Below are 27,995 nucleotides of genomic sequence, written 5' to 3' on the forward strand. Positions count from 1 at the left end.
AGCATCATGTGAGATGCAATATTCATGAAATATGGGTCAATGAAGATTAACTCCAAAACAAAGCAGTTGAATCCAAAAAATCTGTAAATAGCAAAAGCACCATTTATATGAAAATGAATGAGCTTGGGAGCTATAGAAGGAATGGCTCATAAGACACAACACTTTCTAAATCTTCTATAAACAAGGTAGCAAACCAAGTAGCTTCGATTAAGGGAAAACTTGATGGCTACAAATGAGGTAGCAAGCCAAGTAGTTTTGATTGAGGGCAAAACTCAATGGCTAAGCACACTTGAGACACAGTGTATGCAGAATTTTCTGTTCTCACTTTAATCATTGGTATACTTCAAGAGGTTCCTTGGCATAGGCCATTAACCATTTAAGTTTCAACCTAGGGCATAGTCATATAATCAGCATTCTAAAGCAAGATTTATTGCATGAGCAAAGTTACTCATGGTTCATTTGTAAGTGGCTATATTTCTTATATTATTTATAAGTAGAAATCTTTTTACATCTCCAAAGGTTCTCCATACTTCAAGAGGTTTCTTGGCATCAACCATAAAACATTTAAGGTACAACCTAAAGCATGGATATAGAAAGAATTACTGCAAGAACAAAGTTACTCATGCTTGATTTGACTTAGTAGCTATTTTTCCTATATATTATTTATAAATTAATTTTTTTACATCTCCGAGGCTCTCCAAATTATCTTACAATAGAGTGTTTCTGAAACTCTTAGTTTGGAAACATTTAGTTTCTCTCTCCATCGGCATTCTAAACAAATAATACAATTTTAGTTTTACTAATTATTTGTCACACTAAAGCCTGATATTATAAATTTAAATATTCAGATGATCACTTGTTATGATAAATAAGTTTGATTGTGGTATCATCATAAAGGAAGAGTAAGACAAATGAGAAAAAAAAATTTGTTATAAAATGAAGATGTAATTGTGCATCTTATCATCATCCATATAAAGCCAGACCACCATGCTAACAAAGAACTTGAAATTGCATGAGGTGTGGGTAAATAGAGTGCAACTGACTGAGTCTTAAAAATTTATGTTATGGTTTTCTGTGGATTTGTCTGTTGTGCTTTCTACCTCAATGTGGTTTTTTGTTTCAAGTATTTCATCTTCAACCTGGTTTTGGTTATGATGGCCGCTGTTGTTCTGCATACCACTGGTAGCGTTATGTGCATCTTATTATTGAGGCTCCTGTCCTCCCTATGACAGTGTAGATGCTTGGCGTATCGGTCTTTTTTAGTTTAGTTTTCTTTGTTATCAACAAAACAATAAAGACCTTGAAACAAATCAGTGCTAATGGTGGGCCTCATATGCTCTTCAAAATTAATCTCATGCGTATTGTTCAACTTCTTGGAATTTTTTAAGCTAGTACTATCATCCTAAGATCAGAGGCCACTTGATAAAAACATTAGCAACTTAAGGATTATCCAATATTAAAATTTGATAATTTATAAGCTTAAGCTCTGATCTGAACAAGATCCAAACAGTATTAAATATATTTTGACCAGAGAACTCAACCAGAACTCAATCTAACCTGGACATAAGTAGTAAACAATTCAATTTAGCATAAAATAATTTCAGCTGTAGTCTCCATTTTGGAATCATATGCTTTAAGAAAACTGCTTTACAGTGACTTACATTATACTGCACATTGATCAGAACTAATATAATGAATACAGAGCATATCACATATATAAAGGAGTACTTCTGAAATGTATAGGAACAAGGAACCATAATTAAGACATGGCAAAAATATCAATTAGCAAGCACAAACCTTAGCATTTATTCCAGGAAGCCTGGTTACATACTGTGACTCTGCTGGAACCACATTCACAAGTCCTGGCATCAACGAAAAAAACATTAGCATGCCTCTCCAATTTAAATAGTATATCCCCATAAAACTAAAGTGGAAGCTATAGGAAATATCACAACAAAAAATATGTCATACTGAAATTTTAGTAAAGTGACTTAATTTTTCCAAACTATCTACAAATGAACAACCATAATGATGAAAAATGATGTATAACCTACGATTTGAGTACTAATCTGGAAAACTATAAATCTATACAATATTGATCTGAAATTAATAATGCATATACCTAAAAAGTTAATACAAATCTGAAGGAAACAAAAAGTATATTGGCCCAAAGGTACAATCTGTAGATACATATTATTAATTCATACCAAAGGCAGCCTTACCTGCTAAAAGGTAAATGACCATTAGTTCAGAATTCTTTCATCACAAGGTTAGATTCATGACATTAAGAGTATTAAATCCAAGCAATTAGACATTAAATCAAACATCATGGAAGCCACAAGAGACAAGCTTGCTCACCATGGTACACTCCTCAGATAAATCTCTGAAAGTAAAATGGAAAAAAACGAAAAAAAAATTGAATATTTGAAGATTTGGACAAGCTAGAATTTGAACCCCATGACCAACCCCCTGTCAAAGCCACTTCACCACTGTACTACTCTCTCACCCCATGTTAGAGTTCTATTTATTTTCCTATTCCTATTTCAAATTCTAGGTTACCACTTTCACCACCACCTCCACCCACCTATATCTGCACTTTGCTTGAATTCATAATTTGAGATGCCACTTCCAGCATCCTATCCTCCTCAAACCACACTATCCTTAGGATCTTAGTCATTGGGCTCTGATTTCTGAGGAGCTGATTTCTTGGACAAGCTTGAAGTTGAACTCGCAGCTAATGGCTGTTCGTAGGCTGACTTACAACCAAGCTAGATACTTGATGATGGGCTCTCCTTTTTTGAGTTCTAATTTGAAGGTATATACTACCACTACAGGTCAACGCCAGTAAGGCATGACAATAATCACACTAGCCAGGGTCGTGCTAAGAGAACAATTGTGATGAGCATTATTTGACTCTTAGTCAAGAAACACCAAAGAGAAGGAGGTTAAATACAAATTACACCTTTTTTACTACAACCTAAAATAGTTAAAAGTACCCATTGCCAAAAGGAGAACAGCATTCACTATAAAGTATAAACAACTGACAACATTCTACCATTTACCTATAGTTGGGCCTGTGCCTGTACAAATTCAAACTCTGGGTATACAAGCAACTTTTCAAAGACCCCTAGAAATCAGTTGAGGCGATAATGGACCTTGTTTGCAAGAAGTTTTAAACCTGATTGACTGAAGAACTGTATTACACTGTGAATAGAGTCTGAATTTTACAAGAAAATTCAAATTATAAAAGAAGATTTCATAACATATAAAAGCCACTAGAAATGCAAATGAAAAAATAATATTATTACTTTAAAACTTCAAGAAATGGAACTACAAATGAAAATGAGAAATAATGTTACTACTTTGAAGCTTCCAGGATTCACAAGTATCAGAATACTAGAGATTCAAAAAAGCATGTCACTGCAAATAGACAAAACGATCTAACCCTGACTTGAAAGAAACAGTAAGAATTAAGAAAAAAAAAAGGAACTCTGTAACTGTATCCAGTAATGCCATTGCATGTATCAGAATGATAGAGTTCCAAAAAATATACTTTTCCTGCAAACAGACAACCCGATATATTGCTCCTCGAAAAAAAAAATTAAACAGTCTGTACCATTTATTGCTTCTGTCCAGTATGTAACATTTATTGCTTCTGTCCAGTACCACTATCATTTGATGACAAGTTAAATAATCTAGACACACTTCTATGCTGACGACAAACAATCCTCGTCAACTAAACATGTGTGGTTCAACATATATGAAGGAACTGAACTGTAAAACTGAATTAAACAGCCTGTACCATTTAATGGTTCTGTCCAGTACCATTATCATTTGAAGCAAGTTAAATACTCTAAACACGCTTCTATGAGGAAGGCAAACAATCCTCTCATCAACTAAACATGTGTACTTCAACGTATATGAAGAAACTGAACTGTAAAAATAACAGCTTAATACTATTTTACAGAACTGTTGAAAACTACGCAAAAACTGTTGATAGACAGTCATATGACTAGCTGAAAACCAAAAGAGACCAATTTGAACATCGGCCACTGGGCTGTGAGACTCAGGCAAACTTGCTGAATCTCAGCTTGACCCTACAAAACTCCAATTATGAATTATCTTGACAAGGCTCCGAAAACTTAACATAATGCAACATGTTTTCTCCATCAATGCTTCAGGTCACACCCTCTTTACAGCTGCCACCATTAGATGATGAAGGAAATTTAATCTCGGTGCCCAAAGCTATCATTGATACGAGAGAGAAGAGGTTACGGAACAAGACCATTCCAAAGTAATTGGTGAAATTGAAGAATCTACCACTCAAGGATGCTACATGGGAAGGAGTAAAGATTTATTATCATCCAAATCTGAAATTTCTTGAGGAAAGTAATGTCCCCTCTACTTGGCCAATGTTGACACCACCTTTTTGGATTAATAAAAAAGTTTAAAAACACTTAACTAACGAATAAAACTAATAAATAGATAAAATAAAATTCAAAGTTCAAGTCTGGCCACCAACTTTGAGCCCATGGGACCTATTTTGGAATGCGGGTATACCTATCATTTTTACCTTAGAGAAGAGGACACGCAATTTTCTTAACTACTGAAATTTCCAAGCGAAAAACAAGTTCAAGGATGAAAATCCTTGAGCAAGCTTGTATGAGTAGAGGAGGAAACCCTTTCACTCAAAGACATTAACAATCAGATCCAATTTGCTGTGTTAAGCTAATTTTGGATCTCTACAATTTTTCAGGTAAGGTTTGCTGAAAAGATAGGAGGGAGTGACTCCATTTTTACTGATCTATAGCACCAGATTAAATTTAACTCGGTTTACAGGATTGGCCTGGAAGGTTCGAGTGAGCCCTTGCATTCTAGGTGGCCAGCACCATTGCCCCTTTGCTGTTGTGCCACCTTGAGGAGCCTTCATTGTAGTAGACAGTCCATTTATCATCTCTAGATATCTAGGAATTCAAGGCAGATTTAATATTAACATCCAGCAATCTGCTAACAAGAAGTGATATCATTGCTCCCCTCTTCATGCACTAGATGAGGGAGATCTCAGACCTAAAGACTAGTTGACCACCACCCAGCTGAACCAACACCTCAGATCTGACTGGATGGACGCCAGACCTGTGCAAAATCTCCCACAGGCAGATTCACACCAAGCAATCCACACAATCTCAGTAGGCAGATCAGTGCACCAGTTCAGCAGTGGATCGGATAATCAATATCAGACATAGCAGTCCTGTTTGTCAAGCTCTAACAAACCGTAAACCCTAACGGTCAGTCAATTCTGCACATGCATGAACTGCAACAGCATCATACAGTCATAATTAGCAATCTGAGTTGGTCACAGCACTGATATTGCAGATAATTGTAAGATTTTATGATCTGATTTTAATCAAGTGTCAGAACTGCATACTCTTTTGTGCATTGTATCTTCAGTAAATTGGTATGAATGTAGCTGTTTGTGCTGGTTATTTCTTCTTTAATTTTCTGTTGATTTATGAGCTAAAAAATCAGACATTTGCGATCTGAAATACTCAGGAACATAACACTTCTCTTGTTTGCTGTGACCACTCTGTTTTGTGTTTATTCTGTGACAGTCTCATATGTGCTAATTTAAAATTAAATATTAAAGAAATTAAATAAATTATAGAAGGTTAAAAAGAATATTGTTGTACCGATTCACACCCCCCTCCCAACTTCTCGGTATGTACCATGTGCTCATCAGATCCTCCTAGTAACATTAGTCACATTTGGTGATTCGAGTGTTGCTTTTGACTACTTTGTTAAAAAGTGAGGCAATGAAACTCCTTGCAAAGCTTCTATATATATGACATGTGTATTTGTTCATGAGCCACTGAGGCATGCTCAACTAGATGTGCTAAAGTTCTATGTGCATTTTAGTTTGCAAGCCTAGAGCCTAGCTTATGTGCAGAAATATAAGGCATAATTTGTGTTTCCATCTTCATGAAATTGTCTTTTATTGAGTTATATTCAATTTTTATTATTTGGCCTTTAAATGTAGACTATGTTGGCCTTGCTAGATAAAAGCACCCATTTGCTACATGGTCAACCTTTCATCATACCATCACATTTGAAACAACAAAATATAAACATTTTAACAAATATGGTATTTGTAGCTTTGTCAACATTGCATAATCTCAATAGTTTCTTCAAGCATTATCTTAAGTGAAATGTGGATTGCTGTTACATTTGCATCCATGTATGTGTGTATGCTCAAAGGTGAATATCGATAGGGTTTAAATAGGAAATGCGTGGGAACCTTACATGGTCATGTATCTACTTAATAGAGGTGTGAAATTCTTATATCAGCAGCACTTGGTAACAAGGAGTTTCTTATGCAATGATATGGTGTGTCCCAAGGCCCATTCTCATGTCATTTATCTTTAATTTTCTTAAAGATAACATCTCAAAGAATTCTTCAAGGAATAACTAACCATCCTTATCAGTTTTGTCATTATTGTCCACACATAATCATAAGTTGTAAGCTAATTGTCTTGAGTTTGACACTCCTGCCAGTTAAGAATAGCTTAACTTTGAGGATTTGGAGATCCACAACTTTAAGCACCAACATACTCCACATGAAAAAGGTAATGAAGTAAGCAAGCTCCTCTTTTGCTAAATAACAAAATACAATTGATTTGTATTGTCATATGTATTGGGACTCTATGGAGCTTAACTCCTAATCCATAAAATCTTAGCATGGTACATTCTTCCATGAAGTACCAATCAACCAATATTATCTCTAATCACAACCAAATAGAATCTCCACAAATCATAGGCAATCTAGGAATTGGAGTATTTGTAATTGCTTTATAAATTGGAACCAAATTATAGTCAACAAAAGGGTTGTAGTTCCTTCTCTTATCATGCATCCATAACTTATGGGTCCAATCAATAATTGGTGCCAACATTTTTGTCTAAACATCAAAAAGTAGAGTTATTTGAAACTTGTTGTCGATAAACCATCCATAGAATTTTCTTCAAAATAAATGGCACAAGTAGATTGTGAACCTAAAGGTCTTAGTGTTGGAACTTCTTTTGAATGATAAAAAAGGTTAATGCATAGATCATGCAATGTGCCCAACAAAATTGTATTTAACGTGTTGTTAATTATAATGATTACTCAATACCATTTCAAGGAGGGTTCCACTAGATTATCAAATCCAATTCAAAGAAAAATACTAGCATAGAAATGGTAGCCATAACCGATGATTTAAAATTTTCAATTTGATAAGGAGGATTATCTTTGGGTGCCCTACCACCAAATGCTATTTTTTTGTTAAACAAAGCAACAAGAAAAAACTCTTTGAAACATTTACTAGCTACCTCATAATCACTAACAATTGCTTCTTAGTCATGGGGATAACTCATAATTCTAAAGTACCACCAAACCCCACCTAGTGCCAACATTTTGCTCCGCAATGAACAAGATATCCTCTTAGGTATCTTTGCTAAAAATTAATTTTTAATTTTCATCACAATTCTAGGCACCAACTATGATAAAATTTGGGCAAGAGAAAATCTCATGAAACAACAATACGTTACAATCCAACCACCCATGGTGCACTAGCACTTCTATGATTAGGAACTTTAGTATTTAGTACTTTATTCTAAAAGGTGTATCTAAGCCCTCCTAGGCTCCTATTACCAATTACATAATCATAAATATCATGGTATTCATTAGTAAAAACAAGGATTTTAGGAAGCTTGATATTAGACATATGAGTTTTGAGTTTGGCCACTTTCTTTGTGGTTTCCTTTGTATCCTTAGCTATAGACATGTTGCTATTAAATTTGAATTTAGTCCTAAGATTGAAAAAATTGAAATTCAAGGCTTATTCTATAAGAAAGGAATGTAGAATTCCACATGCTCATAAAAATGAATATAATCACTCTACCATGGCCCACAACTAATATTGTAGTGTAGTTTCACTTCCAATGGAGTATGGACATTATAACACTTAGCAAGCAAATTACAAATTAAAAGTACTACAAAATAATTTTTTGGGTTTTCTTTATTTTCTATTTGTGTGCCTTTTTTCTATTTTCCCAAGATAAGTGTCTAGCATACGCGATACAACCTACAACAATTATTATAAATTTTTGGTATGAAATAATGATGGCTTTTAACTTTATTAAATTCCCTTGTCAATGCCTCTAAGGAAATATTTAAATATTAAAAGGTTAACCTACATATTCATGAAATAAAAATGTAAATTATTCAAACAAATCTCAATCATTGTTCTAAACCAATCTAAAGGCTCTTGGATTATTTTGGAAGTTGTGTTACCAATACTTGTCTTGCAAAATTTACATTCTAGAATTAAACTGCAACCATAACCATCTTTCATCTAATGGTGAAAACTCAGAAGAGATTGTCATAGTGAATAAGATTAAGCCATCCAATTGTCAAGTAAAGTCACTAAATTTGTTAGTAGCCTTCCACTATTGTCCAATAAAGTAAACATATAAAACAATAAAATTTATTCACATGGAGTTTTAAATCAACATTATGAATGATGAAAATTAATGTGCTACCACACCTCGTATTCTAAACAAGCTTTGCAGAATTATTCTAAAAAAATTATTTCATATCAACAATTTATTGGAAGAGTTTAAGGAGAAAATTTCAAAAGAAAAAATAATGTCCAATACTAAATCTAATCAAGAACGTATGTGACTTAACTTTAAAGTGTATGCATTAATGTTTTTGTTTCAAATGTAACCAATGGTTTTATTTTTATTAACTTTTTAGTTCAACTTGAATAGAAACACTAAACAAATACTTTTGCAAATGTCTCCACTAGAGTAAACCATGCAACATGCTTCTTTTAGTTAGACCCAAGAATCACATATGAATTTGTGTTTAATGTCAAGTGACATCTATTAGGAGTTGTCGTTGTTGGTTTCAAAAAAAAAGCAAATGGTATTATGGATGGGTAGTTAGCTTTAGCGACAAAGGAAGTGCAATACTAATTATCAAATAAAAGCATGGAGTGCAATTTATGGTGCATTCTATTCTGAAATTGAACTTGTCCGCATAACCCTGCCTTACTAGCCTTGATGCTATCCAAGAATTGAGCTTTGTCCTAACTAGGAGGCATGTTTCTTCAGCTGAAGCATAATCGAAGATATGCCTAAGTGTATGTTGGAAGAAATATACCAAATGTTGACAATAAATAGGTTAGATTTTTAATATACCCAGTTATTTGTGAAAAACTAACCCTATCAAAGATTAAGGAAATGAAAACTAACAATTTAATATAAAAATATTATTATAGCGCAAATGCAAGGCGCAGACAAAGCAGAAGTGTCAACACTGACAGATGGGGGAATCTGTGCTAAGAAACCCAGCATTTGCAATGGGTGTGAATGCAATTCCATTACCTGGCAGAGCCAAGGGCAGACCCAAAGTGTTGAAGCAGTTCAAAAATTGGCAAGAGAAGAGGGTGAGATTGCCTATGTTAATTAGAAATGGGAGGATCCAGAACCTGATCAATGGAACCAGAGATGTAGGTCAAGTCAGATCTCAAACCAGGAAGGAGCACAGCTTTCGTTGTCTCCTTAAAAGTCCTTTTGCAGGCGCTATGAACTGGCTCAAGGATCTGGCTCTATTTGTAAAATGGTGCAGACACAAATGCCCTAGGAGGCAGATTCTGGATTGGTGGACCAGTTTTTCGAAAAGAAAGTAAGTATTAGATATCTGCCAAACAATTTCTTTCTTATTGAATGCATTGATAAGGATTTGAATTTGAAATATTGCACGGAAGACCCCTATTTTTCAGGGTTTCATTTTTTATAGATTAGATTGGGAATCCAATTTTGTCCAACCAAGCACTACCCTGGAAAGGCTCCGATGTGGATTAGTCTGGCTAACTTGCCCTCTGAATACTAGAATTTAGAGACCTTCAGGGTTATAGGAGATGCTATGGTCACATTTTTGGGGGCGGATGAAGATTTTGTTAATGGTGAGTTGGATTCTACAGTGAAGCTTTCTGTGGAGGTTTATCAGAGGGCTAGGGTTGTGGAGGAGATGGAGATCATTATGGGAAATGGTAGATGGATCTCAAAAGTCTCCATAGGCAATGGGCAAGGAGGCACTCTATTCAAAGATAAGAGACTTGTTCTCAGTTTAGTGCATGAAGGTACTCAGAGTATGGAGAAGGTTGGGACAATGATTGCTTCAGCTTCTATTTTGAATATCCCCAAACAAGATAAAGTGGACAACTTAGATGACAGAGTTGAGATTAATGACCGAATGACAGACAATAATAAGGTGTAAATGATGTACACCCCCAATCACAACACTTGGACAGAAGTCTAATTTACCTCGTGAGGAGATGATTGTTTCAGCCACCTTTCCTGAAGGGCTAGCAAGGAAATGGAGATTTCCACAATCATGGAGATAACTCTACAAAACAATCCTGCTCCAAATATGGCTGCTGAAATGGGAGATCCCTCACTTCCTAATATAGCTATTAACAAACAGTTCATAGAGATAGCTTGTGAAATGATGGATCTCACTAATAATAGGAGGGATGGATCTGAGATTGGGCCAACTTGTACAGATCATGTAATCTGAACTATTGTAGGATTACAGAAAGATATCATTGAAGAAGAAGAATTGTTGGAGGAGGAGCATTTATTCCTATTTGGGGAAACTGCAGATTTGGAGACAAATGGAGCTCTTGTGGAGGACATTAGCAAGTTGTGTGTGAGGCAAAAATGAGCCAAGAAGATGTGCCCAGATTGTGGGAAAGGCAAGTCCAGATGTAAGGTGGTGTTTCAGGAGAAGAGAGCTACAGATGAGGATGCCGAAGGTCAGGCTAAAATCACCATGATGTTGAGTTTAGGGAAGGGAGTTCATCCTTCCCAAGGATCCTTGAGGCTCTTATCGTGGAATGTTAAGGGCTTAAACGCCCCTAACAAGCAGTGCTTGGTCAAGCGCAGGATGGAGCTCTCTAAGGCAAATATTTTCCTAATCCAAGAATCTAAAATGACCAACACTGATTTAGATTTGTATAAAGAAAATTCAAATTTGGCAAGTGATGGAGGTTCAGGCCACGGGCCTCAGGGGGACCTTTTGGAAACCACAATATATGTGTGGACATACTGGCAGAAGGGTCCAATTGGTTGGGTTGTATGGTCAGAAGTGTCCTTTCTAACCTTCAATTTGTTCTAGTGAATGTTTATGGCCCAAATGCATGTATTAGAAAAAGAGAACTATGGCCGAAATTGGAAACCTTTATTAAACCCCACCCCAATCTATGCCATATTATTGGAAGTTATTTTAACCGTATTCTCCTTGACAGCGATAAAAGAGGGAGTGTCAGAGGGGAAAATCAGTCCTAAAAGGATTTCCCGGATTGGGTGGATAGGAACCACTTGATGTATTTATGTCTCTCCAACGACATAGCCAAAAAAACTTGATAGATTCCTCTTTTCTAGTGACCTGGGACCCTTTCCCTTCACCTTCGAAGAGATCAATTCTTCCATGCTCTCGTTCTGTCACTATTCAATTCAGTTGGAGATTCTTGGGGAGAGAAAACCAGCTAGATGTCCATTCAAATTCAAGAATATGTGGATAAAAGATCCAGATTTCTTCTTGCTTCTGGAAAGATGGTGGAATAAAGAACATACAAATGGTTCCAAAATGTTCATCTTTGTCACCAAGATTAAACTCCTAAAACAAAGAATCAAGGAGTGGAATTTGACACATTTCAAGAACATTTTAGAAACCAAGAAGTCGATTGAGGATGACCTCCTTTTGCTTGGCAAAAAGGTGGTCAGAAATAAGGAGAAAGAATTAATGTTAGAAAACATAACATTAATTCTCAATACTAAAGAAGAAATTTTATGGCATCAAAAATCTCAGGAAACTTGGTTGTCTGAAGGGGACAAAAATACTAAGTATTTTCACAATGTCACGAAGCAAAGAAGAGTCGTGAATAAGGATTTTGTTGATCAAACTTCCCAGTAGCTCCACTCTTGAAGACCCATAGGCTATAGCTGAAGAGATGGTAAATTTTTTCAACAACCTTCTTAACAATGTTGAGGATTCTAATCTTCTGGCACAGAAGGATTTGATCCACAATATTCGCCCTTTAGTGACAAAGACTCGGAACAAAATGTTGAACGCAAAAGTTCACGGTCATGGAGATCAAGAAGGCTCTCTCCCAACTGCATCCAAATAAAACCCTTGGGTCAGATGGCTTCTCTGGAGGATTTTTCCAAAACTGCTGGAACATGATGGGGCAGGAGTTGGTGAAGGCAATCGAGGCTTCATGGAACTCAGGCAACTTGCTCAGAGAGGTTAACAACACTCTCATTGCCCTCATTCCAAAGGACACAGCTTTCCATTTGGATGACTATCATCCTATCTCCCTCTGCAATAGAGTGTATAAGGTCATGACTAAGGCAATGCCTAACAGATTGAAGAAAATTCTGTCGGATATCATTTCTGACAAACAAACTGGTTTTGTTCTGGGCAGATCCATCCTCAAGAAGCCATATATTCCATACAACACACTAAAAAACAATGATGGTGATTAAGTTGATCATTAAGAAAGCCTATGATAAGGTGAATTGGCATTTTCTTCTAATCGTGATGCAGGTCTTTGACTTTAATAAACGATGGTTGAATTGGATTTTCAATTGTATCTTAATCCCCCAAGTTCTCAGTTCTTCATAATGGCGCCCTTGAAGATTTCTTTTAAGTTTCTAGGGGCTTGCACTACAGGGATCCACTGTTCCCATTTCTATTCATCAAAATGGCAAAAGCCCTGGGTAAAGCTTTTAGAAATGAAACTTTGGCGAGAAATGTAGAAGGTGTTGAGGTCACTAGCACATTCCCACTGGTTTCTCATCAGTAGTTTGTTGACAGCAGAATTGTATTTGGTATGGCAAAAAGAAGAGAGGCCTTTCAAATGAATGCTATTCTTGACCTGTACTCTCGAGCTTTTATAAGCAAGAGGTGAACAAAGCCAAATCAGAAAATTTCTTCTTTTATAATCCTATTCGGAAGGAACAAGAGATATTGAGAATACTACAATTCAAAAAGGGGAAATTACCCTGCACCTATCTGGGACTACTGCTAGCCAAAGGACTCAGATCCAAGAACCTTTGAAACCCTCTCAATTTAAAGATGAACACCAAGCTTTCCTCTTGAAAGGGCAAATGGTTCTTGTGGGCAGGTAGAATCACCATTCTTAAGGCAATTTTGTCAGCAATCTCCATCTATCTATTGTCTTGCTTGGCGCTACCTATAAGGGTTAGCCACGATATTGGTCAGCAAATGAGGAAATTCTTTTGGCAGGAGACTAGCGACAAGGATAAGGTTGCGCTGATCTCATGGGACAAAATTTGCAGGCCCAAGGAGGAAGGAGGTTTAGGGATCAGAAATCAAATTCTACAGAATAAAGCCCTTAGGGCCAAGCTAGTTTGGCGCATGTCTAAAGAACCCCACAAGAAACGGGCCAAGATTCTGTTGAGCAAGTATCTTGATGGGGGCAGTCCCTCTAGCATCCTTTCTATTGCCAACCCTCCTTGGGTTCCCAAGTTTGAAACTTTATGCAAACTTGTAAATGAGTTGTAGTTGACTATCTTTCATGGGACATTCATGACGGCAGCAAGGCATTGTTTTAGGAGAATTCTTGGGCTGGTTATCCGAAGTTGGATAATCTGATAAATATTGATAATTTGATCAAGTTCAAACCGCTCTCGAGCACATGTGGGGTGCCTTTGTTAGGGATCATATCATTTTCTTCTTCAAAGACCAGACTTTGGGATGGAAATGGAAATACTTGGGTTATTATCTTCAGACAGGGTGTGGATGTGCTGATTTGGGGGGGCTCTAAAACAGTGCAGTATAATGCCAAGGAAGATTACCTTTGGCTGTCTACGGATATGGAGTTGGTTGGGGTTGGTATTCCCCCACACCTTTGTTGGAGCAAATTTTGTCTCCCAAAAGCAGGCACTTTTGCCTCCCAAGAGGGGTTGCTTTGGCTGTCTAAGGATATGGAGTTAATTGGGGTTGGTATTCCCCCACACCTTTGTTGGAGCAAATTTTGTCTCCCAAAAGCAGGCACTTTTGCATGGGCCACCCTTCAAAAGAAGATCCTCACAGCAAAAAAGTTTAGGAGAATGGGTTTTCACGGCCCCTCAAGATGTGTACTTTGCAAAGCCCAAGAACCAGATCTTTTTCTAGAGTGTCCCTTTGCCCAGGAGTGCTAGTGATAGCTCTGCGCCAAGTTGGGACAGGCTAGTGTCTTCCCAAGTGATATTCTTAGCTTGTTTCAGTCATGACCACTCATCAAGAGGTCTGCATCTTCTGAAAGTTTGTGGATAACCAGCCCTTCCATCCTTCTATATGAATTGTGGAAAGAAAGAAATAAGAAGCATTTTCAAGACAGGGAGATGAGCCTTATCTTCTTACAAAACAAGAAATGAAGCAGCAATAGTGGAGGTGGTGAATAGTAGGCTTGATCAACTCAACCACAAGAAAGTTTTTCATTCTCAAATTGAGCAAACTGGATAATGTTGAGTATCAAGAGATATTACTCAATAGTCATTCATGATGATGAATCAAGTCTACAAGCAAGTTGAGATGGCATCCTAGACATCATCCCACCAATCAGAAGAATTCCACATCAGCAAGTCCAAGTTCAATGAATCTGCTGCATTTCATGGTAGAGCAAGTGACACATGGCGCCTCATCAAATACTATTTTATGTACCTAACCTCAATTCTCATTGGCTAGAAATCAAGATGGACATGTGTCCACATTATTGTAATGATTTCATTGGCTAAGAGGAGATTGTTATAACAAACCCTAATTAGGGTTTCTATCATGTAATTTGGGCCATGGAATTGTAATGAGCTCTCTATATAAGGCTCAAACTTCTCATTTGTAAAGGTTAATAAATAATGGATAGTTAATAGTGAATACAGGTTAATAACGAATAGTAGATAGCAGTTAGAGTAGAATAGGAGGAGAAGGTAGAAATTGTTGCCAAGGTTGTAAATAAACTTCCTTTTCATTGAAGTTATGGTGAAATGTGTTGTTTCTTTACAAGTGCATGGTTTCTTGTTGGATCTTCACGTTAGCTAATGATAATTAGGTAGATGAAAGAATGTTGTGTATGATTTAAGGTGAAACTCCTAATCCATACCACTAGCAGTTTGCTGATTGCAAATTCGCCTTGTGTGGGCAAATGGAATACTTGAATGGGCTTAAGTTCAATTATTATTCAATCATTGATATGCATTCAATTAATGGTGTCTGAGCTTGGTAATGATTTGAAAATCATCTAATTTCCTTAGAAGATTGCACTAAGCTTTGTGGAGTTATTGCTTCGCATGTCAAAGCAAGGCCTAGCCTAGGTCAAAGCAAGGCCTAGTCCAGATTCAACAGAGATTGTCCATCGTTCCTACATTCCTAGACTTCCTCAACCCTTCTTTCCCTTTTGCCTTTTTTTCAAACTCAAGTTAGTTTAGGATAAAAAGCATAACAAGATTGCAACATCAGATGATCAAGTTCCAGCAATTCAAGCATTCAACAATTCAACGTAAGTCCCCTTGTGATTCCAGCAATCACATCAACCAGCTTATCCACATGTTGTGACCCAACATAGGGAGTTATCTCAAGTGATCCTTATGCAAATATTCAGCATTTGAGAGACTTTGATGAAGAGGATAAGATACTTTTGGGTATTTTATTTTGTGTTTGTATGTGCCTAAAAAACACATCAACACATCTCAATTTGTGTAAGGAGTTGGGAATCAGAAGAATTGAAATTAAAGGTGACTCCTCTCTAGTCGTCAATGCTCTTCAATCAAGCTCTACTCCTAATTGGAAGTTGTGGTCTTATAACGGGCCTTGGAACTTTTGCAAAAATTTGAATTATGTACTATCAATCACACATATAGAGAAGGCAACTGGGAGGCGAACATGTTGGCCAAAGAGGCAGCAGATGGGATTCATCGTGTTACCATAGAAGAAAACTGAGACTTGCAATCTTAGCTTTGATTTGACAAATTATTTGTGATGCTTTTGATTGTTTGTGATTCATCATTAATTTCCCTAACATGGGAGAGCATATTCGTAAGGCCAATGTCCTTTCGGACTTCACAATGAGCTACAAGAAATTTTAACATTTGCTCCCAAGATTAGTGGAGGATGGTGTGTCAACTTTCCATCCCTCGTCGTACAATGCCATTTATTTCATTTCCTCCTTCCATAGTTGCTGGCTCATGTGAGCTGCAAGAATTTTTTCTATACTTGGGCGGTCCTTTCAATATGTTGGCATTCTTACCCAAGATGAAGACCCCAATTAGACTTAGAAGCAAGAAGAGGAAAATGTATTTCCCGGGTTTCATCTCAAACTAAAGGCTACAAATGATTTGTAAGGAGTCAGGTTACTGTCAATGGAGGCCACTCAGATGGTGTTGGGGCAGGACTTCTTGACCTCCACGAATAGATATTGGGTGAACAATAACATTCCTCCTCCTTCTTGGCCTCACTCCAAGACTTGGGCAAGTTGAAAGTTCAAACTCTGGCATTGTTGTGAGAGGTATTTAAGTCGGAATTTCTAATGAATGATATAGATGTGGTGGTTTTTACGAAGCTTGGGGTTGGCAGCCCTTGGGTAGAGGACCTCCCAAAATTGTTGCAACTAGGAGATGTAGTGCAAAGGTAGTTGTTTCTTCTAAATTTGGATGCAAATGGGTTGGAACAATATAGACATTAGGTTACTATGGGTAAAGATTTTCTTTGGCATGTGGTGGATCTAGACAGGGAAGACAATTTGCGGATGGACTGGTTCACGCAAGTGGTCCACTCAAATGAAATCTATTGGGAGGTGGAATGATCCCTTTAGGTGCCTTCTTTGGTTTTTTTGCCCCATGTTCTATCTGGCTGGCATTTTCTCAATTAGGGTTTGGCTCTCGGTAATGTCTTGGCCTTGGACCTCAAGGGTTCATTTTGTCTAAATTTTGTGGGGAAAACTCATTCTATATAGACAAGCATTTTTGCTTTGGATGGATTGTGGGTTGGGATTTCTTGTTTAATCTTCCTCTCCCCTGTTTTGTCTACTCGAGCTGGGTTTTGTGTAGTATTTGTTTTTGGGCATTGTGAAAGCAAGTCTATTCTGCTGACTGTAATGTGGAATGGACTGACGTTGGTCAAGTATCAAATGTAATTCTATAAATTTTTAATTATTGATACAACCTCTCACAACCTTGGCTATGTTTTGCAGATCAAAAAAAAAAGATTAAGGAAATAAAATAGATTACTGAGAAATAAGAATATGTGGTCATAAATGAAATTGAAAGCAAAGTCCCAAACTGCTTCTACTAATGTACTATAGTGCACTTATTAATAGTAAAAAAATGTTATTTCAAGCTAATGATCAAATGACTCAAACTATATTATTAAAAATTTAGATGTTCTAAGTTTTGTAAATTTGTAATGCTCCAATTCAAATTCTTGCCTATTCTTTATCATTGTCATTTAGCATGTGACTTGTTTTTCTGCTTACTATAAGCAATTGCTAAATGAATGGCAGTTACATGTATTTAAAAAGCAAGCTTACATTAAAAAAATTTAAACAACATAAATTTTTATTGTACGTATACATCTTGTATAACAAAAATCTAAAAATAAAACTCTTAAATAAATTTAAAAATTGTGTTAAAAATTTAGATGCTCTATAATTGTAAATTTCGAATTTCCAAAATAATACCTTTAAAAAATTCTAAAATTTAAAACAAATTAAAAAAAAAGTTGAAGTTCGAAAGTAAAATTGAGAAAAATGAGGAATAATTGTTCACTTTAATTACACAAAACAAATAGACTAGCTTTGCAATTATAAATAAAGGCAAATTTCAATACTTAATAATTTTGCAAATATATAGATTAGTTACTGTGATTCTAGGCACCATTGTTACTACATATACAAAAAGTACCTATTGAGATTATGTATGATATGTATGCCAACTACTATGTTTACTAATCTGTACTACATACTTCAACTTTCCATCAAAAATGTTTACATCTCTAACCAAGACTTCAGGGGCCTCTACATGTATGTGGTGCTTTGAGTAGGGCAAATGTTCAATAAGGATGGATTTTCCAATGCTCTCATGTTGTATGTTAACATTGTGCTCTTTAATCCTCATGTTACAGTCAATGTAAGAAGCTCCACACTAGCACTCAATCTTAAAAACCCTCAAGTTATGGAGTTATCAAGGATATTTGGTGGATGGGATGAGACTTCTCGCAATGGTATGTGGTTTGAAGGAACATTTGAGGCATGCCTTGTTGCCTCTTTCATTTGACACTTAAGTTTGCCTTATATTCCTCTTTGTATTTATTCTTGTTGTCTTCTTTATTAATTTGATTTAGATTATTAAATTTATTAAAAAAATATATTGTTTCTCTTTACCTATATCATTAATGTTTATTGTTTCAATCTAGATTATTAATAGCTTTTGTTAATCATAACACTATTAGTATCTTATTATCAATATTACATTATTATAGTTATATTAATAGTGTTTTATTAATATTATCAATATTTTGCAAATTAAAGAAATATTATCAATATTCAGTCATGACATTATTCTAATAATAATACTCGTATTTTTAATATTGATCAAACTAAAGCATTTATGTAAGAATTTTCTCTTTGGGTGTGAGCCCCTATAGAACCCACAACTAAATTATCAAACAAATACAAGCAACTTGGATGTGTTTGAATGGTTCTCTTAAGTTAAACTTTGAAGGAACCTAGAGAGGAAAGCCTCAACTAACTCGAGAAAAGGAGGTGATTAGTCATTCTCTAGGCCAATCTATGAAGTTGGCTCCTTTTTCTAGGAGCCAAAATCAAATGATGAGGTAGCATGTGAAGGGTGCCAAGGCGTTCTATGGCTTTTGTATTGGGTTGCAAGAAGCTTATTTTTTAGGCAATTTGCCCATGGTCATCCAAGGCCTTAGCAAATGGATTGCCTAAGGTGGATGTTGTGTGGTCCTCCTACAAATGAGGCTCTCGACATTCGCAAAGGTTTTCACAACTTTTGTACCCATTGCTTTCTAAAATGTAATTATGTTGCAAACTTTTTGGCCAACGCAAGTATCAAGCAATTCTCATTTAATTATTGTTAGTAAATTTTGAATTCCTTGTCTAGTTTGGGTCAATTTCTTTATGACAAGACACCTCCCTAGGGAGTTCCTTTCTATTTAAGAATTTGTGTCCTAGGTCTTTTTCTCTTCCCCATAATGGTGTCCATATAATTATTGAGGAATATGTGCATTGATCTTTTCTATTCCCTACAGTAGTGTCCATGTCTTTATTAATTGCTTTGAGTGGTCACTTTTTCAAATCTAGAATCAACTCCTACAGTGATTTCAATTTTATTATCTTGAAGGGTGGTGGTGGCAATGTGTGTGAGCTTGGTTACTTGTTTCTTTCATCACTCTCTTGCGTGAGTACATGGTTTGTTTTTAAACGGAGTTTATTGTTAATGTAGCAATTGGTGTTATGTTAGCCTTCACCCTATCATGTTGGGTTGATATTTTTAGCTTGTAAAGTGTGTAGCCTATTGAGGCTTCCAAGGCTGTTGTCTTCTATATTTGAGATAGGTTAAGATGGCTCACAAGTATCACATTATTAGACATCATGATCCTTCTCACGGAAAACATTTTGGATGACTAACTACACTCCATTTATAGGTGCCCAAAATTATCTCCCTTTATCTTGTTGAGAGCATTCTTGGAGTTAATTGTTTGGAGGATATTGGTGTGTTGGGTTCTAAAGCACCCATTGATTCTACTTTCATGCTTGCAGTGGAATCAATTGTGCCCTCTCCAATGGTTAGGAAATGGATTCTCCATTACTTGCTTCTTTCCTCTACATGTGAAGGACGCTTTGTTGAGGAAAGCTAAGTGAAATTTGTTTCTGCTCTTAGTAGTTTGGATGTGCCAAATATCGTGGGAACCCTTAAGATCTAGAATTAAGAATTCCATGTTGTCCATAACGTGGTACAAGATTGAATTCTTTTTGTATGGATTTCTACATAGTTGTGAAGCATCTCTCAATCTACCACAAGCAAAAGAATTTATAGGTAACAAGTGCTTTTACATTGTCATCTATCAATAATAGAGTTTGGGAACGTGTTGCTCAATAAGTGGGATTAATCCAAGAAGCTTAATTTCCTATCTTGACTCATGGTAAAAACGCAAAGGTTTAGGAGGAGGTGGGTGGTTGGATCATGTGGTGCTACTAGAAATATGAAGCTTGGGGTTGGCCATTGGGGCATAACTTGGGCGTTGTAAACCTTTGTGTTTTTTATTTTCGTAAGTTCAAATTGTGCATGCTCTTTTTATTAAGGATTTTGGTGGTTGGATTCTATTACCTGGTTTTTTGTTGCTCAACCTAATACTCAAAGCCTTAGATGTTCAAATTTTGTTTTTCTAATAGTTTTTTGCAATGCACTTTTCAGCTAAAATTGTGACCAACTTGCTTCCCAAGGTACAAAATCATCATTGGTAAATGGAAATCATAAGAAATAGTGCATTTCAATTGGTATTGAAAAGACTCTAAGGTCATTGTTATTGCTAATCAAAACAAAAAAATTATAAGATTGTGATGTTTACCAAACTCTTATTACTCCCTACTCAATCAAAAAGAAACAATTGCTAATGTCCACGTATGAAAAAAAGATAGGACAGAGGGGCTCAAAAGTTAAATTATTTTTTAATTGATAAGTACCAATAGGACCCTCAATTACAAAAAAAATAATGTTATATAGCAATTCCCTTTTCAATTACTATACCTTGTAACAAGTTCTATTTCATTACTCATCATTTTTTAAAACAATTGTCTGCTAAGCCATACAATATGACCTTAATGGATTCCTTCATTAGTTGTATGCTTCAATTGATCAATCTTTAATGTATGAGAAGCTCTATAACATGATCCAAGAGCATGTCCATTAAGCATACTATTTAAGCAATGTATATTCATTCAACTACGAGGAATAAATTCCTATTGTTTCATACTTGTAAATAGTTCGACAAATAGAAAAGTGTCTTATAATGCCATTTGTTTGCTATAACTCAGGCTCCAACACCAAAGGAGAAAATACCCCCAAATCAAACCCAACAAGAAAATGATTAAATTTTGGGGAATTATCATATCCTACGTCTTGGGTTAAACTAGATGCTAAGGTTTTCAGTTTAGTCGAAACAAGTGGCGAGCATTTGTACACAATAGCTGCATTTCAAATACATTTTAACATTCAAGTTGAATCATTAAGCAAATATTTACACACAATTCAAGTGTGTTTTTCATGATCCAATGGTCCCAATTCAACGTCCATGCACCTTAAAATTATAACTGTTGAGATTAAGTGGGTCATCAAGAGATAAACTCACAAACAACTCATGATTTATTCTCATTTAAATTTTTAGGTGCTCATGTGTTAGATTCTGGTTGCTAAAGCCTAAAATTATGCCAGTCAACGAGATTCATGTTTTGATCATAACAAGATGTACGCATTTATACACAATTCAAGCAAAATCTTCAAATTGATTAACTTGTGTGTTCAATCCATGTTTACAGTAGCTAGGGTTCTAAATTACACCAAGATTTCTCTGTTTTGATGAAACGAAAATCAATGCAATAGCAAAAATTCAAACAGGCATTCACATCGAAGTCGCCTCAATCTCAATCCCTTTCCATGCCAAAAAATTAGGGCTGCCAAGAGTCTTCATTTCCAAGTTCTGCTTCTCCTCTCTAACTCATTTATAAGTAACTGCCTACCGCAGGTTTATATTATCATTATCTTTCACTATTAATCTTTGGCAAAAATAAGCAAACTTGATATGCTAAGAATGTTATGATAGAAATTATTACATATCAAATGTGAGACGCACTTTTTTGCTTATGGAATTTGACTTAACTTGCTTTGTATTAAATGATGCTTACTGTTGTGATAAATTTCCTTACGGTTGTTTAAACCTGATCGGCTGATAAAAAAATTTAATCTACCAAATATACTACAAAAACTGATATATTGACAGCGCCAACAAAATCTGCGTCAGAGAGCACAATATATTCCCTTGAGCACATGAGGTTATTGCACAGCAAGACGGTGTGTACTTGTAGATAGTGGACCATATACACCACAAAAATTGAGCTTTGCATGGCTTGTTGATCCTGGCTCTATATGCAAACCAAAAAACCAACTCCGCTACTGAAAAAGCAAATTTTGATCACTGTAAGAGGTGGTATAATTTTTTCCTCCGTACAGAAATATTTTGTATGGAGCCAGCAGTAAAATTGATAATCTGGGTAATGAATTAAAACATAGATCCGTAAAAATCACCCGTGTACTGATTTCTAACGAGGCTGTACCTATACTAATCGCACTGCACATGTGATTCGTCATAAGGCGGGTACTAAGCTGAATTGCAGCCTCGTAACTAATTATGGTTGCATTTATGTGCAAAGAAAAAAGCAAACAATGCATGTGATCTTAAAGTATTTGGAAAAACTGGGATTTGAACACCGCTGCGACTAACTCCTTATAATTTGCGTACGGCCCCTAAATTTGAAGGACCTGGGGTTGGAAGATAGGGCATTCCTACAGTAAACAGAATATAACACGTAATTGAAATATACCTGATGCTCCAGCCGTTGCGCCGCGTGAAGGTTCCTTGGCGAATTGATCCGGCTTCGAACCCGCGACCTCGTGGGGGAGATGAGAGGCTTGGAAGACATCGTTTTGGTCCATTTGTGCGTGCAAGGCACCAAGGCCGCGTCCATGATTGGGAGATGATGTGCTAGGCTTGTTTTCAGAGAGGGAAGCGGATCGTAAAGCTTTGGAGGGCAGGATGGACATGAAATTTCGCACGGAAAATGGAGGAGAATGCAGAGGCGCTTGTTGGGGGTATACACTTTCTTCAATAACTCGCAATGTCAACGTAAATATACAGGTGCCCTCATCTTTTTCTCCCGGGAATCTTATGGGAGGGGCCGGAATATCCCTTTTCTTTATTTTAAATTGTGATTTACAACAATGATGGGATGTGATGTGCAAGGTGTTATTCACTTAATTGGTTTTTCATTGGAAAGTGTTTTCGGTATCTTAAATTGATATGTTGTTGGATTGTTGGGTTGGGTCAGGGGAATACCTTTCAAATATTAACAAGAGACGCAAAGCGTCAAGTTCCTGCCTTTTAGTAAGTAGAGATATAGTGATAGAGAGAGTTGAGATAGAGAGGAAAAGGTAGAGGGAGAGATAAAGGTCAAGAGAGAGATAGAGAGAAAGAGATAAAAAGATAGATAAGTATATAGGGAGAAGGAAAGATATAGAGAAAGCTATAGATAGATATAGATATATGTTAACTGCTTGAGACTTGAGACTGATATAATAGAATACAAGAAAATAGGTGTCAAAGTGACCTAGTGCAAGAAATAGGTTGTTGATGTAAGAGCCAATATGACATATAGAATATTGACTTTGAACTCTTGAGTGTTCTTTGTCATAGATAAGTTATCTTAAAATGATGGATGGGCATGATTCTTTTGTTTATTAAAATATTATAGGGTGATGTCATTTTATGAATGTCTCGGCTTGCAATTTAAAAGTTTTGATGCAAGAGTTAGTGAGTTATAGTAAGTTAGAAGAGAATCAAATTGGAATTTTACAAAAGTGAATATTCAAAAGTAAGATGTTGCTCTCTATAGTGAAGTTAATTTGGTCAACCTTTGGGATAGTTGCAATTAGAAAATTGGTTGACTCAAGTTTATTACATAGCTGCCCATGACTATTAGTTTACAATATTGGTCTTTTTTCCTTCAAGTTTAGCATACTTTACTGAGCCTCTAGAGTTAGAGCAAGGTTATTATGTTATCTGTAGTCTCCTTTGAAGAATAATAGATAGTTTAGCTATGAAGCATGTTTGTATTGGTAAAATTACATGAAAAATGCATTTTTAATCCTTACACATTTATAAGTGCATCTACCTCTATACTAGATATTTGTGATGTTTAAAAATTGTCATAGTATTTTATGATTAGATTTTTCCCTTCTCTTACCTACTGTAAAAAGACTATACATTTTTAAATATTTATACTTTATTTACAAATAAATAAAATTTATATCATATCAAACAAGAATTCTTAATCCCTCAATTTCCATTATAAAAATGTAAGTTTAAAAAGTTTTTTTTTTTTTGAATAAATTACTTCTTAAACAAACAATTTATTTTATGTTATATTTTTTCGATGTTATATGATTTCATTGAATTGACAATATAAGATGTGTTATGCATTTTCACTTTCTTATCTAATGTTGTACATTTGTTGCACAACTGATTTGATGTATTAGAATTAAAATTATTTGTCTAATTGCTTTGTAAAATTGCTTCTTAAAATACATCTTTAAACCATCAATCAACACTTAAAATTATTTTCCAATAAAAAAATTATTTTCTAACAGAAAGACACTTAAAATTTTAAAATAAAATAAAATAATTTTAATTTTTAATCTTTTTTTAAATGTATAAGCATACAAACTCAATGACATAACCCACTTGCCACAATGAAGAGGGGAATACGTTCACGAGGAGCAAAAAGTCTTTTACCATGTTCTTTGTAATTATTACCTCCAATAATGTAAAAACAAAGAGTAAAAACAAGGTGTACCTTTTATCATGGATAATGGAAGTTGAAAGAGAAATAGAATTAAAAAATCATCCCCCAATGTAAAGCTTTTGATGGGAATAAAATTTTATGTAAGGAGAGTAATATATAGCATTAAATGATTGTACTATTGATTTGATTGTACATTAATGTTGATTTGATTGTGCATAAAAAATCTATATTTTTTGTTGGACAAAATTAAATTTTATGCCTACAGAAATTAGTATAGACCAATCAAATGATAAATAAATAGTTTTTAAAATAGCTTTTGTTAAAAAATTTACATGTTAACTTTTACAAAGTTAAAAAATTATTTTAGATTGAAAAATGTAAAAATTTGATTGGTAGACAAGAAAGTGATTAATAACTATTTAAGTGATTTAAAGGCATGATGAATGCATAAGTATCCTGCCATGGCAGGAACTAAAAAATAATAGATTATAATTAGTTAATATTTAAAAAATTAAATGGGTATAGAATATGTTTATATAGTTATAGTTAGATTTTAATCGTGTTTGTGAGTTTTGAATAGTTTATGGGACTATCAAAATAAAAATCATAATTAAAAATTAAAAGGTTGAGTTTGATTGGTTAAATCTATGGATTTTTAGTATTGAGTCTGGAGTTTTAATCCCTGAAATGACATCTAATGTGGAAATCTAAGATTTAACTCTTAGACTTCCATTATTGGCATCTAATTTTGTTATCTAAGTAACTCTTGTACTTCTCATGTTGAGTCTTGTAGACTTCCAATGTAGATGTCTAGATTGAATTAGTTATTAATGTTAATGTTAAAGGAAAGAGGTAGTTGATTATGGTATGCACCAATTTAGTCTAGCTAAATAAAAATATCTATTGACAAATCAAAATATCATAACCAAATATTAAACTTTGGGGGAAAAATAAAAGATATGTACGATTAAGCCTTAATTGAGTATGGTATATTTTTCTTGCTACTCTCATTTGTGGAAGGTGTTCTACTCTATTGTTTGATCTCGAAGGCTTGTGTTGCAAAATTCAACATGGTATCAGAATGTAGATTCAAAAAACCCATTCTCAAGCTTTGAGGGTTTATTTTCTCATAAGCATTGTAGGGTCACCAAATTTGCTTTCTTATATGGATTTGAAAGGGGGTAATTTTTATTAGCTTTTGGAGCAAATCAAGGGTATAAAAAAAACCATTTTCGCTTTTTGTTTTTGGAAATTTTCCATTTCCAATGACTTTCTATTTTTAGAAAGTTTCTATTTTTGAAAGTCTCTATTTTTAGAAAGTTTCCATTTTTGAAACTTTCTATATTCAAAAAAATTATATTTTTGGAAACTTTCTATTCTAGGAAAGTTTTTATTTTTGGAAACCCTTTCAAACCTCCAAGCCCATGTTGACATGTAGCTGGTTCTTTAACCATAACTTGCTCATGTGACGTTTGTTTTTCAACTTTTGTATATCGTTGGTAAGCTAGTTCAAAGGGCTATTCAAATCTGCAAGTGGTTTGATCTAATATTGCTCTTGGTGACTATATCAGGCCTTTGAAGTTGGTTCTTTTTTTTACGCTTTTAGGGCCATAACTTGGGCAAATAGTCTTCATTTTTTGAAAACCATATATTGTTGGAAAGTTCTCAAAGTCCTTTATCTAGATCTCAAGTCATTTTTTCTTAATTTTGCGCTAAGTACATTTTATTTAGTCTTTTGTGTTCTCACTTTATGGTTGATTACTTAGTCTTTTTGGCTCTTAGAAACTTTATGTTTGCATTGGATGGCTTCTCTTAGGTTGATCTGCATGCATTTCCAACACTTTGCCCTCTTTGGGCATTTCGAACATTCTTTTTATGCAATTATCTATTTATAAACACATTGAGATAAAGTGTCACTCTTGAGTATGGTTTATGGGGATTTTGCACATTCTATTGTGCCTTATTTTGTACATGCACTCTACATTAAAGTGTTATGAGGGGTTGTGTAGTGCCTTTTGTTTTTTCATCACACCTTTGTCTGGTGAGTATCACTACACGACAACATTGAATCCTAGAGATTTTTGTTGAACCCCTACACATTTATATTTGCATTCATGTACTTCATGGTAACACACAATTTTAGTGGACCTATCATCTCTCTCCTTTGTTAGCGTTATGGGGGGGGTTCTACTATAGGTGCAAATGCTTTCTTAGTTTCATTGTGGAGTAAGTAACGTATACAATATTTGTTCCTATGTACTAGCCAAATGCAGTAGTTGTATTTTGGTGAGATGGAGCTTTTATAATACAGACACTGTTGCATTCTAGTTTTGTGGAGGTGACTTATATTTCGTTGATTAGTTCTTCAAACTATTAGCACTTGTATTTTTTACTAGTAGTTTACTCTTCAATGTTGAATAGTATCATTGGGGTCACTCGTGTGGGTTCATGTGCCATCTATATCTTCAATTGATAAATTTTTACCTTTGTTTCATAAGGATAATAAAGAAAAACATTATTTATGTGCATACCATCAATTGCTTGGCCATTCCACTAGTGAATGTAAGGCCTTGAATGACAAGATGCAACAACTTCATCAATCGGGTGTCATTAATTCTTCATCTATTGATGTACCTTCTTCTTCTTTGCACAACAAGTGATATCGAGGCCTACCTCTATCCTATTATTTTACACATTCTATTCTTATCCTATCTCTCTCTCACCTGCAGAGGTGCATGTCTATCTCTCATCTGTCATGGTGACTATGATCCTTTTATCGCTTTTTCATGTTTGCCTAGGTGGGAGCCAAACCGCTTGATCTTTTTCCTTATTATGTTTTGCCTAGGTGGGGTCTGAACCACTTGATCCTTTTCTTTATCATTTTCTTTGCCTGGATGAGGGCCAAACCATTTGATCTAATGCTTTTGATCACCTTTGCAAGGGTCAATCCCAATCGCATGTCTATCTAGCATATTGCAACCCATGTCAGCAAAATCTATCTATCTCATCGCCCTATCGTATGGTTATCCATACCGACATATCTCATTGCCCTATCGTATGGCTATCCATACCGACATATCTCATCGCCCTATTGTATGGCTATCTAGCATAATGCACTTTGCTATTCATAGTGGTGTATCTCATACCAATGGTGACCGCTTATCTTGTATCTTTTCGTAACAAGGGGCTTTCCTCTAAAGCGAGGCTCGTTTATGTTACATTGTCTTATCTATCTTTTATCTATATCCTTTATATTATCATCTGACATGTTAGTCTGTAGCTAGTGTGTTTATTATGTATTGA

At 35.2% G+C, this 27,995-nt stretch overlaps 1 protein-coding gene across 1 annotated transcript in view; it reads right to left on the minus strand.

Moving 5' to 3' along the window:
• Positions 1-23,013, minus strand: part of LOC131075912 (uncharacterized) — a 70,132-nt gene extending 47,119 nt beyond the window's left edge. Inside the window, exons 1-2 of the mRNA XM_058012861.2 lie at positions 22,716-23,013; positions 1,798-1,862 (exon numbers count right to left, since the gene is read on the minus strand). Of these exons, the coding sequence (XP_057868844.2) occupies positions 1,798-1,862; positions 22,716-22,935 (285 nt within the window). The 5' untranslated portion in view covers positions 22,936-23,013. The remainder of the gene's footprint in view (positions 1-1,797; positions 1,863-22,715) is intronic.
• Positions 23,014-27,995: the final 4,982 nt, after the last annotated feature.

Source organism: Cryptomeria japonica, chromosome 9, assembly GCF_030272615.1.
Source record: "Cryptomeria japonica chromosome 9, Sugi_1.0, whole genome shotgun sequence".
NCBI lineage: Eukaryota > Viridiplantae > Streptophyta > Pinopsida > Cupressales > Cupressaceae > Cryptomeria > Cryptomeria japonica.